The sequence below is a fragment of the Pleurodeles waltl genome, chromosome 4_1 (genome assembly GCF_031143425.1).
Source record: "Pleurodeles waltl isolate 20211129_DDA chromosome 4_1, aPleWal1.hap1.20221129, whole genome shotgun sequence".
Lineage (NCBI taxonomy): Eukaryota > Metazoa > Chordata > Amphibia > Caudata > Salamandridae > Pleurodeles > Pleurodeles waltl.
The window spans coordinates 607,397,508-607,411,068 of NC_090442.1; the positions used below are offsets into that span (position 1 = coordinate 607,397,508).

General features: G+C 45.5%; 1 protein-coding gene across 1 annotated transcript in view; it reads right to left on the reverse strand.

Moving 5' to 3' along the window:
- The window catches only part of UTP20 (UTP20 small subunit processome component), a 966,235-nt gene that overhangs the window by 518,522 nt on the left and 434,152 nt on the right, over positions 1–13,561 (reverse strand). The window contains exons 29-30 of the mRNA XM_069229033.1: positions 11,167–11,246; positions 9,252–9,478 (exon numbers count right to left, since the gene is read on the reverse strand). Coding sequence (XP_069085134.1) covers positions 9,252–9,478; positions 11,167–11,246 — 307 coding nt within the window. The remainder of the gene's footprint in view (positions 1–9,251; positions 9,479–11,166; positions 11,247–13,561) is intronic.

Below are 13,561 nucleotides of genomic sequence, written 5' to 3' on the forward strand. Positions count from 1 at the left end.
CAGAAAAGTGTGAAGTGGCGGAGAGTGAAACAACATAGCGTGGAGTGGTGCAGGACAGAGAGAAGTGGATTAGAGTGGATTGGCAGAGTGCACAGGTGTGAAGGGAGTGGTGTAGATATTAGAGCAGATTGGGAAAGAGTACAGTGCCAATAGAGTGCAGTGTTGCAAAGTAGACTGACAAACAGTGTAGTGATGCAGAGTAGAGTGCAGTGGCGTAGAGTGCAGTAGTGCTGAGTAGAGGCATAGAGTGCATTGGCATAAAAGTAGAGTGGTGCACAGTAAAGTAGAGAGGCCTACAGTGCAGTGGTATAAGTGATGTAGAGTATAGTGGCGTGGAGTGGTGCAGAGGTAGAGTGGCGTGGACTGGTGCAGAGTGGAGTGGTGTAAAATAGAGTATGCATGATGTGGCAGCCCACTAACATTACAGACGACACATTTTCAATTGAAATAACAATCACATTTGCACAGACATACAGTTTAACTAATAAAAGTATACAACAAACACATTATAATGTATGGAATCTGGTGGTGGCACTCTCAGTTTCCCTGTGGGATCGCCCCACAGACCTAGGGAGGCAGGGTATCCCTAGCTTGCCAATATCGAACATATATATATATTGTAAGGAAATGCCTCCTTGGCATGGTTACCCCCTGACTTTTTGCCTTTGCTGATGCTATGTTTTGAATTGAAAGTGTGCTGAGGCCTGCTAACCAGGCCCCAGCACCAGTGTTCTTTCCCTAACCTGTACTTTTGTATCCACCATTGGCACACCCTGGCATCCAGATAAGTCCCTTGTAAGTGGTACCCCTGGTACCAAGGGCCCTGATGCCAAGGAAGGTCTCTAAGGGCTGCAGCATGTCTTATGCCACCCTGGAGACCCCTCACTCAGCACAGACACACTGCTTGCCAGCTTGTGTGTGCTGGTGAGAACAAAACCAGTAAGTCGACATGGCACTCCCCTCAGGGTGCCATGCCAGCCTCTCACTGCCTATGCAGGTATAGATAAGTCACCCCTCTAGTAGGCCTTACAGCACTAAGGCAGGGTGCACTATACCATAGGTGAGGGCACCAGTGCATGAGCACTGTGCCCCTACAGTGTCTAAGCAATACCTTAAACATTGTAAGTGCAGGGTAGCCATAAGAGTATATGGTCTGGGAGTCTGTTTTACACGAACTCCACAGCACCAGAATGGCTACACTGAAAACTGGGAAGTTTGGTATCAAACTTCTCAGCACAATAAATGCACACTGATGCCAGTGTACATTTTATTGTAAACTACACCCCAGAGGGCACCTTAGAGGTGCCCCCTGAAACCTTAACCGACTATCTGTGTAGGCTGACTGGTTCCAGCAGCCTGCCACAACCGAGACATGTTGCTGGCCCCATGGGGAGAGTGCCTTTGTCACTCTGAGGCCAGTAACAAAGCCTGCACTGGGTGGAGATGCTAACACAGGCAGGAGCTGTCACACCTGGCGGTGAGCCTCAAAGGCTCACCCCTTTGTGCCAGCACCGCAGGAAGCTCCAGCTAGTGGAGTTGCCCGCCCCCTCCGGCCATGGCCCCCACTTTTGGCGGCAAAGCCGGAGAAAATAATGAGAATAACAAGGAGGAGTCACTGGCCAGTCAGGACAGCCCCTAAGGTGTCCTGAGCTGAAGTGACTCTAACTTTTAGAAATCCTCCATCTTGCAGATGGAGGATTCCCCAATAGGATTAGGGATGTGACCCCCTCCCCTTGGGAGGAGGCACAAGGAGGGTGTACCCACCCTCAGGGCTAGTAGCCATTGGCTACTAACCCCCCAGACCTAAACACGCCCTTAAATTTAGTATTTAAGGGCTTCCCTGAACCTAAAACTTTAGATTCCTGAAACTACAAGAAGAAGAGGACTGCTGAGCTGAAAAACCCCTGCAGAGGAAGAACAGAAGACACCAACTGCTTTGGCCCCAGACTTACCGGCCTGTCTCCTGCCTTCCAAAGAAACCTGCTCCAGCGACGCTTTCCAAGGGACCAGCGACCTCTGAATCCTCTGAGGACTGCCCTGCTTCAAGAAAGACAAGAAACTCCCGAGGACAGCGGCACTGCTCCAAAAGAACTGCAACTTTGTTTTAAGGAGCAGATTTAAAGACCCCTGCAACTCCCCGCAAGAAGCGTGAGACTTGCAACACTGCACCCGGCGACCCCGACTCGACTGGTGGAGAACCAACACCTCAGGGAGGACCCTCCGGCGACTCCAAGACCGTGAGTAACCAAAGTTGTCCCCCCTGAGCCCCCACAGCGACGCCTGCAGAGGGAATCCCGAGGCTCCCCCTGACCGCGACTGCCTGAACTCCATTTCCCGACGGCTGGAAAAGACCCTGCACCCGCAGCCCCCAGCACCTAAAGGAACGGAACTCCTGTGCAGGAGTGACCCCCAGGAGGCCCTCTCCCTTGCCCAGGTGGTGGCTACCCCGAGGAGCCCCCCCCCTTGCCTGCCTGCAACGCTGAAGAGATCCCTTGATCTCTCATTGAAAACCATTGTAAACCCGACGCGTGTTTGCACACTGCACCCGGCCGCCCCCGCGCTGCTGAGGGTGTACTTTTTGTGCTGACTTGTGTCCCCCCCGGTGCCCTACAAAACCCCCCTGGTCTGCCCTCCGAAGATGCGGGTACTTACCTGCTGGCAGACTGGAACCGGGGCACCCCCTTCTCTCCATTGAAGCCTATGTGTTTTGGGCACCTCTTTGACCTCTGCACCCGACCGGCCCTGAGCTGCTGGTGTGGTGACTTTGGGGTTGCTCTGAACCCCCAACGGTGGGCTACCTTGGACCAAGAACTGAATCCTGTAAGTGACTTACTTACCTGTGAAACCTAACAATACTTTACCTCTCCCATGAACTGTCAAAATTGCACTAAGTGTCCACTTTTAAAACAGCTTATTGTGTTTTATGTAAAAAGTATACATGCTAATGTAATGATTTAAAGTCCCTAAAGTACTTACCTGCAATACCTTTCAAATGAGATATTACATGTAGAATTTGAACCTGTGGTTCTTAAAATAAACTCAGAAAATATATTTTTCTATAACAAAACCTATTGGCTGGATTTGTCTCTGAGTGTGTGTACCTCATTTATTGTCTATGTGTATGTACAACAAATGCTTAACACTACTCCTTTGATAAGCCTACTGCTCGACCACACTACCACCAAATAGAGCATTAGTATTATCTCTTTTTGCCACTATCTTACCTCTAAGGGGAACCCTTGGACTCTGTGCATGCTATTCCTTACTTTGAAATAGCACATACAGAGCCAACTTCCTACATATATAAATTTTATTTTTATTTATTTTATTTCAGGACAGGTGTAGGAAGCTGGCTCTGTATATACTATTTCAAAATGATTTATAGTGTGCACAGAGTACAGGGTTCCTCAGAGGCTTGACAGAGGCAATAATAGTGAATACTAATGCCCTATTTGTGGTAGTATGGTCGAGCAGTTAGGCTTATAAGAGGGTAGTGTTAAGCATTTGTTGTACACAAACAAGCAATAGAAGAAACACACACTCAATTACTTAACTCCAGACCAATAGATTTTTATATAGAAAAATATATTTTGTTCATTTATTTCTAGAACCACAAGATTCGGTTTGCAGGTAAGCACATAAAATGAAAGGTACTTTGCATAGGAATACTTGGAACTCTGAATGGAATCAACAATGTATACAGTTTTCTTTAAAATGGCAAAAACCTATTTTAAAAGTAGAAAGTGCAATTTTCAACAGTTCCTGGGGGAAGAAAAGATTTAACAGTTTAACAGGTAAGTACATGACTTACAGTTCCTATCTCTGTGTTTTAGGTAGTCCGACCTAGGGGGTTCAAGTTAACCTCAAACACCCACCACCAGCAACATGGGGCCTGTTGGGTGCAGAGTTCAAAGAGGAACCAAATTAACGTTGGCTCCTATGGAGACAGGGTGGTACTAGGATCTTGGTCAGCCAGCAGGTAAGTACCCGCAACTCGGAGGGCAGACCAGGGGTGATTGAAAGTGCATTGGAGGTGCTCCAAGTAGGCACCAAACACAAACCCTCAGTGGCACAGGGGCGGCTGGTTGTAGGGTGCAAACAGGACATCAGGTTTGCAATGTAGATCTATGGGAGACCCCGGGGGTCACTCAGATGCGGCAGGCGAGGTCCGGGGTGGTGTCTCGGGCACACCATTGGTCGGACAGGGAAGAGGGCCGCCTGTTGATCGTCGCTGCACCGGGTGTCGATTTCTCCAAGGCCTGGGGGCTGCAGGTGCAGTGCGTCCTGTAGGCTTCGGATATCTTCGTCCAGAGCTCACGGTCGTGGGGGAGGTCCTCTGGATTATCTCAGCAGGCGTCGTCATGGGGGTTTGGAGGGGTCAACCCAGGGTGGGCTCTTGTTCCCAATTGCCTGGCAACCCTTTCTTGCTGGGTGGACCACCTGGACACAGGCCGTGGGCGTCGGGTGCACAGGGGTCAGGACTCACACATCTTGAGTGAGGTGGGAGTCCTGGGTAGAAAGTTTCTTTGGGACAGAGCCACGGTCAACTGGAGTTCTTGGTCCTGTTGGGGTGCAGGAAAGTCCTCTGGAGTTGTCAGAGGTCGCTGTGCCCACAGGATGTGTCGCTGTTCTTTTTGCAGGTTCTCTGAAACCAGAAACAGGCCGGTAGGGCTGGGGCCAAAGCAGTTGTCGCCTTCCTTCTTCTCTGCAGGGGTTTCAGCTCAGCAGTCCTTCTTCTTTGTAGGTCCGCAGGAATTTGGTGAGCTGGGTTCAGGGAGGCTCTTAAATTCTAGATTTAGAGGCGTATTGGGGTCAGGGGACAGTAGGCAATGGCTACTGTTCCTGAGGGTAGCTACACCCTCCTTGTGCCCATGCCCTTTGTGGCGGGGAGGCGGGGGGGGCAAATTCCTATCCTATTGGTCCCTGTCCTCCAAACCAAGATGGAGGATTTTACGGGAAGGGGGTCACCTCAGCTCTGGACACCTAAGGGGTGGTCACTCTTCCCTGTTTTCCTGATTTTCCCACCAGACTTGCTGCCAAAAGTGGGGCTGTGTCTGGGGGGCGGGCATCTCCACTAGCTAGAGTGCCCTAAGGGCACTGTAACCCGAGGCTTGAGCCTTTAAGGCTCACCGCCAGGTGTTACATTTCCAGCAGGGGGAGGTGTGAAGCACTCCCGGGTTTTATTATTCTGAGAAGTTTGATACTATACTTCCCAGTATTCAGTGTAGCCATTATGGAACTGTGGAGTTCGTTTTGACAGACTCCCAGACCATATACCTAGTATGCCCACACTGGACTTATAATGTCTACGAAAGGACTTAGACACTGTAGGGGCATAGTGCTCATGCAGTTATGCCCTCACCTGTTGTATAGTGCACCCTGCCTTAGGGCTTTAAGGCCTGCTAAAGGGGTGACTTACTTATGCCACAGGCAGTGTTTTGTGTACAAGGTACCCTGAGGGGGTCGCCATGTCGACTTCGCCTTTTTCTTCCCACCAATATACACTATCTGCAATGGCAGTGTGCATGTGTTAGGTGAGGGGTCCCGTAGGGTGGCACAACACATGCTGCAGCCCTTAGGGATGTTCTCTGGTTACAGGGCCCTTGATACCTGTGTGCCAGAGGTGTGGCAATGTGGGAACAATGGTACATTTTTAGTGAAAGAACACTGGTGCTGGGGCCTAGTTAGCAGGATCCTAGCACACTCTCAGTCCAGTCCGCATCAATATCAGGCAAAAGGTGTGTGTGTGGGGGGCGGGTGTAACTGCAGGAAGGGCCATTTTCCTACAATGACATACTGACAAAGTCCTGAGTGGAGGAAAATCTAGAAAGCCAAATTCTAGAAAACATATCAGGAAAAAGGAATGATAGTTAGGAAAGTGCCCCTTTCTGTCATGGTCAACCTCACTTTTACCTGGTATTTGATGCAATTTTGACAGAAGTGCACTAGGCTCCTGCTAAGCCGCCACCCCCCCCCCCCCCCCCCCCAAGTATCAGATCTCTTCCTGTAAAACCGTGCAATTGTTCCCAAATTGCCAATACCTTTAGCACCTCTGTGAGTCCCAAGTAAATGGTACACCAGGTACCTAGGGCCTGGGTTTAAGGAGGGTCACTAAGGACTGCAGCATGTATTGTATTGTGCCACCTTGAGGGTACTCTCCCCACACTAATGCAGACTGCCATTGCAGGCTGTATGACAGGGTGCAGACAAAAGTGAAAATTAGACATCCTGTGTGCCATGCCTACAGAAACTGCAGGCCTTACAGCTCTAAGGCAGGGTGTATTATACTACATGTGTGGACATATCTGCATGAGCAGATATGCCCCTGCGATGTCCAAGTCACTCCTTAGACATTACAAGGGAACAGGGAAGGCAGGTATATACTGGACACTGGTCAAAACTAGTTTCCCAGCTACATAATGGCTTCAGTGAAACTTATTGTGTTTGGTATCAAACATCTCGTATTAATGAACCCACACTGGTTCCAGCGATGTATTTATTAATATATGAAGCCAGAGGGTACCCTAGAGGTACCCCCTGAAACCTACTTGTCATCTAGTTTGCTGGCTGACAGGAACCGAACAGTCTGCCAGTACAGACTCACTTCTGACCCCGTAGGAGGTGAGAGACCGGCTCACAGCAGTCTGGAACAATGCTTGATCTGGCAGGAGGTGTCTACACCTCCTAGAAATAGGATGGCTAGCAATTATCATACCAAGGTCGGAGGCTTCAAAGCCTCTGCTGCCTTTGATAAGCGACCTGTCACCCTCCACACCTAGGAGATGCCAACCCTTGCCCTGAGGCCTATTTGGAACCAGGACAGGTGGTAAATTAATATGCGAGTAGGTGTGGAACACACCTAAGCCAGACACAACCCTATGTCGAGCTGCCCTGTGTATACCACTCTAGGTAAGTTCCTCCATCTTGGATGATGGCAGATTTTCGAAAACTAGGACAGAGTTATGGCCACTTCCCACAGGAAGTGGTTCTACAGGAGGTGTAGTGACCCTGAGGGTAGGCCACCCATTGGCTACTACTCCTCACTCCCCTAACGCTCCAAAATGTAGTATTTAGGGGGCCCCCTGAATCCAGAACTTCAGGTTTGTCTGCCTGAAGAAGAAAGGACAAAGAAGAGCCAAAGATGTGAGAACTGAGGAGCAGCAACTGACTTGGCACCAACCCTGCCAGCCTGCCTGCCTGCTGCCCCTGACAAATGCATTGACTCGGCTCATCCAGAAAGTGGTGTCAACTCCCAAAACTGTGGAGGAGTGACCCACAACTTCAACCGGCCAGCATCATCTCCCTTGGAGCAGAGGAGATGCTTTCCTGCACTTATGCAGGCACAAAAAAGACCAACACGAGAGCCTCTGCAGCGCTGCCCTGCCGGACAAAGCTGCACTGCACCCAAGCCCTCCAGCCTAAGTTGCGGTGAACCGACAGTGCATGTGAGGCACAGAGACTTTCAAGAGCTGAGCCCCACCTTGGGGTTCAGCCAGACTGCCCCCCTATCCCCTGGCGGCAGTCTCTTTCTGGACAGCAGGAACTGAGAGAGCCTCTGGACCGCAGCGATGCAACACCTCAAAGCACCACTGCACCAGAGTCCCACAGCCCGAGGAGAAGTTGACCAACGGTGCCCACAGGGTCCGGAGTCCTTCAGAGCTGAACCCCCATTTGGGTTTGTCAGCACTGGTCCCCCCAGTCCCTGCCTGCAGCCTGTTTTTGCAGGTACCCGAAAACTGCAAGTGCCTCCCACAGCACGACCCCACCGGATAAAGCAGCACTGCACATGAGCCCTCCAGCCCACTTTCCAGTGGTCCAACTGTTTCTCTGAGTGCCCAAGAACCCCCTGTGGGCTCACCCCCCCCGCCCTCCAGTCCTTACATGCAGCCTCTTTTGAACCAGACTGTTCCCCATTGATTTAATTGGGCACCCAACACAGAAAATCACCTCTGCACCCGGACACCTCAGGACCAACTGAGGAGACCTGTTGGTGCTGCCTTGGACCTTGCCTCAAACTTACCTTACATTCAGAAGAACAGTGCTGTAAGTCACTGCTAAGTAGCCATACGCAGTATATGTTTCTTTCCCATAGGATAACATTACCGCTTTAAAGATACTAATCCAAATGTATTTCTGTTTACTTACAAAACAATAATTTCTCAAAACAAACTACTTACCTATTTACACAGTTCCTGGTTTCAAAATATATATATGAAAATAAGTGTTATTTTTCTAAATTGGTGTGGATCTCTTTCTTGAGTGTGTGCATCATTTATTGACTCTGTGTATGCAACACTAATAAGCCTAAGGCTGCCCGAATACACTTACCAAGATAGAGCACCTTGGGATAGCTAGAGCAAGCCTCTGTCCAGTTAGAAGGGACTTAATCACTCAAGTATGTGGTACCAGGCTAAATCCTTCTAGACAGGTTTGGCAATCCCTGATTAGGCTGGGTTCATCATGTTTCACAAAGTTTGCACATTCTCTTTGCCTTGATTCACCAGCTCCACCCAGAGTTGGGCATCTGAAGTAATCTTCCTGCATACAGAGAAAGCCTTCAGTTCACTGCTATAGGTATTTCTATGGGTGTGTTGCACAGGGTTAGAGTTTCTTCTATCACTGACAGCACTACTGTACAAGCTGACCCATCACAAGAGTGCGTCTGAAGGGGCATATTTCTGAACCACCACCAACAATAATCAAAGATAAAAAGCAGAGCTGGCCGCTAGCATGCATGCTTCTGAATCAAATTGCTCACAAAGGTAATGCATTCAGCACTCTAGGAATTCTGCTATCACTCTGATATCCTGGTGGGAGCGACCAAGTTTAAAAAAAAAAAAAGCATTTTGGAACTATGCAGTCACAGTGCATCGTGGCCTTATGGGGGGATTCGTGAGTTGCAACACTTATATGTGATTCTATCAGTTTCATGGGTGGCTGATATTGAATGTCCAGGCTTTAAAACACACTGTATAACAAATGTAAGTGAACGAAATACTGTGAGCTGTCATTTAAACCTTTGTAGCTGTATTAATTTGAATATAGATAAGGTTTTAAAAATTGTCCTGAACTTTGGCCTGTCAGGATGGAGGTAGTAAAAATCTCTAGATATTCAGAAAAAAATTATGCAGCTCATTAGGTTTTTCTGTACGTAGGTGCTAATGAGTGGGTGGCAGTCTTTTGGGGATAGATACGCAGTATAGATAAAGTGGATTTTAGTTTCAAACAGAATGATAAAGTTTTCCTCCTACCTTCAGTTTTGCTTTTGATATTCAGATGGTCACATTCAACCAAGGGTAAACTGGTAACACCTTCTGTGGGCTCAAAATCTGGGCTGTTAAGGAGATTGTCAGCAATATCCATTACAATGGTGGCTGTTTCCACAGATAAATTTTTGGTAGGGAGTAATGCAAACACGTTTGTAAGTATGTCACATTCTGCGTATCCAGGTTTCTGCTTGCCGAGCAAAAGGAAGTATCTGGTAATAAAACAGAGAATACAAGAGCACTGAGTGCTGAATTCACGTTTCCTTCCAACTGCTTTATTTTATGTATTTTCAATCTCACATTTTAGAATTACATTTAATGTTTTCTTACTGACACACACAAGTATTACACATCTATTTAGACATATGGAAAGCAGATTGTATTCTCTCTATTCATCTAGTTTTATTAATATCATTTCAGAGTGATGAGTTGTCCAGTGGTTTAATATGACAGAAAATGAGATGACATGTCTTGTGTTCTTAAACCACTACCCTTGCATAAGAAAGGCATCAATCGAAGATCTGCTTTCAGGGCTTCAGTCTGGTCAGTACAGGCATCCCCGTGAATAATCATAGAAGTCTGCAATCACACATCAATCCAGCTGAAGCCTTACAGGTAGAATCTGTCTGAACCTCTCTTATGAGATACTTCAACCACATTTTATTCAGGTTTTTCTCACGTTATGCCACATGACAAGATATCTTGCTGTTCAGAATGCATGAAACCCCCACAATTGGAAGGACATTTCACATATTCAAAAATGTACTTGTATATCATAATACATTATTTGAAGAGAAACAGAAACAACAGATAAGGTTGGTTCCAGAGTAAAGTAATAGGGGATAAATACAAAAAGTAGCCCAAGGTTTTATGAGGCATACGTGTTATCTAGTAAGGCCTTCATTTCCTGCTTACAAAAAGCCACACAGGAGACGTGGTGAAGCTCAGGGAGAAAGTAATTCCAGACATTAAGGGCCATCCAGTGTAAGAATCAGAGAGCGATCTTTGACTGTTAAAGCAGGGGGGTTTCACAGAAAAGTAATCCTTGCTGTGCAGAATGTGTTCTCCAATTAAACTGGCCACTTTATGCGGGTTATTTTCGGGGAACCTATGTGGATGGCTTTGTAGCAGACTTTCTAGAACACAGACCTGCCATCAATCAGGTCACAGCTTAGTGAGCATAGGTCGGGAGTGATGTAGTTATATCCGCAGAAACCATACACTATAGCCTCATTTATTTATATTTTGCTAACAGATCTTTATCTCTTACAAGGGAAAATCAAGTACGGTCGTATGTTTTCAGCTCAGCAGCAGCTAGTTTGCTCATCAAGCTTGCATCAGTTATTGCCCAAAACCCGAGACAAAATGGACTTAAGCACTTTATAACAAGATCTAACAATGGCACTGTCTGCAGGTCACTCTCTAGGTCCTTCAGCACACCAAACCACATTTACTTAATTGCTTCAATTGCACAATTCCAGGAAACGAGCCTTCGTGGAAATCTTTATATCGCTGGCAGACTTTATACTCTATCCTTTTGAATATTCTTTCCAGCAAAACCTGTTCTCTTCTAACAGCTAATATTGGGAAATTGCTTCTGAAGAAAATAATTTTGTAACCAGGAGAAGAAGAGGGTGAAGATCCTCTCTCTTGAATTCCAGTCTCAAAACAAGTAATATTTTATGACACAATCCAATAACATCTTATATGCTGGCTTAACTGGCTTGATACATTTCACATATGTTATGACATGTTAATCATACCATTTCCATATTATTACAATCATTCATTATGTCGTTTCTATCTTTAGAAATACAAATAAGGAGCGGACTAGTGTAAATTGGATTAAAATTGTTTCCATTTACATTGTCACCCAGTCACCTAAGCAATAAAATATTACCTTGCATTTTTGCTCCAAATGTGAATCAGTTTCAGCACAAGTGTGGGAGAATACTGGCTTTCTGCAGCAAGCTTGCTGATCTAAACAAAATAAAATTGAGGTGAACCATACATTTTCCAGAACAACATTAGGTAGATCAAAATGCAATGCAATACAAAATAAAAGTACTTCAATCTGTGTACCAAAGCACAGTCAGTAGGGTAAACTCTAAAGAGCAATTTTTTTTTTTTTTTTACATTGATCATAAACTCAGCACAAGGTGCAGAACATCGAGGTGGTCTATAAACATTAAGTGTATTGCAACTTATTTTCCCTGATGTTCATTGTAAAGGAACTCTTTCAGGAAGGTGGCTCAGTCTCCTAAAGACTGATAACACATATGATTTGCAAAAAGAAATAAACAAATGTTATTGAATAAAATGTTGTACGCTGTCGTCTAAACCTTTGTTGCTGTATTAATTTAAATGTTAATAAGGTCTTAAAATTGCCCTGAATTTTGGCCTATCAGGAAGCTCAGGATGGAGCTATCAAAAATCTCCAGATAATCAGAAACGAATTATGGAGCTCATTAGGCTCTTCTGTGCATGGGTGCTAATTAGTGGGAGCAGCCTTTTGGGGATAGATATGCCAGCAATGGATAAAATGGATTTTAGCTAGTCACAGACAAAACTTCAAACAGAATTACATGGAATGTTCCTTCTACCTTCAGTTTTGCCTTTGAATAATTCATTCAATCAAGGGCAAACTGGCAATACCTTCTGTGTGCTCAAAATATGGGCTGTTGAGGAGATTGTCAGCAATTTCCATTACAATGTTGGCTTTTTCCACAGATAACTTTTTGGAAGGGAGTAAGACAAATACAATTGTAAGCATGTCACAATCTGGTGTATCAATGTTCTTTCTTTCAGTTTCCAGCAGCTGATAATCTTTCAAAGGAACAATAGGCTATAGATAGCTAGAATGCCACCTCAGGGTCACCTGGGATTGTTGGTTTCTACAAAGGACCGAGAATAACAAAAACATCCAATATGTGTATTTATTTCTTCATTAGGATAAAGATATTGTCCTGCCATGCCCGACCCCTCACGTAGGATTGTCTTCTTTAAGGTGTTAACCAGTGGTTTGGTGGAGAAGACAGTCTCAATGAAATGACAATACCATTTTCCTTTGAGATGTTGGCATACTCAGACGCAGGGTGACAGTGAGCACTGGTGATGTCTTGCATTTATGAAAATACTAACAGCTCCAACTCCCAAAACCCTTCCCCCAGGCAGCACCCCTGACGTAAGCAGTCCAACTAAAACCGGTTACGTTCCTACCTCTAACCAATGGCACAAAGTCATCTACACTACATTTGCAAAAGCTGCTGCTCATCCCCTGGTTGCTTTCAATACGTTTGACAAGACGTGGATAGGGCACCTCTGTGCTGGCCGAGAAGAAAAGGAAGGCCAACCCTCAGAACCAGGGGAGCAATATGCTAGTAAAGGCATTAATAAGAAAAGATGTGAAAATCTATGCCATTATATAAAACAAATTGTAAACAATGTCTACTGGGGTGGGAGGGTGTCAAATGAATTCAAAACAGCGTCATAAGTAATATTATGCATAAGAATTCTAATTTCAGATGTTGTAACTCAACTGAAAAGCAGCATACCAAATAACAATGGGCGTCTGAAATTCCATTAGTAGCAAACAAACAATTCAAAGTTGTCTTCCCCACCGCCTATTAGTGAATCTTCAACCAGTAACTATTACTAAATGTGCAAACAAAACTTAACCAGCTATGATTATATATTTCCTTGAAGGACAAGATTTAAACGAAGCCAAATTAGCTGCCTTTTTGCAGTGTGCACTTTTCTGGACAGGTGGCATTTTGCTACCTTGTAAATAACTGAGGAGTGCCATCCATCGACAGTCTGGAAAAACCCACCTAGCATCATTTCCTTTTTATATAAGTTGCTTTTTGGGTTAAGTCTGTTTGCTGAAATGCACCAGTGCTTGTCTAATATCAAAATATGCAAAGCTCACTCTGATGGTGATATTCAAGAGGAAACAAGATAGCTGAATACCGTGATTTACATATACAGGTGAAACAAGCCTGGGTATGAAATATATAGGAGATCAAAACACCACCTTGTCACACTGCACATATAAACATCACTGATTCTCATTTGTAATGTGAATTTCACTTACCATGCTTATGAGATTAATGCATTCTGTGATCTCCAAGTGAGCAGATAACACTGTACAGTTTACACAAATGGCTGAGTAACTCAACTTTAGCTTCAAATAAATGACATAAGTAGTGTAACACATAGCAAACAGAAAGTGGTAAAACCTGTAGTTGGTTTTGATGATTTCATGTTCCGTATCCTTTACATTTTGAGACAAAATA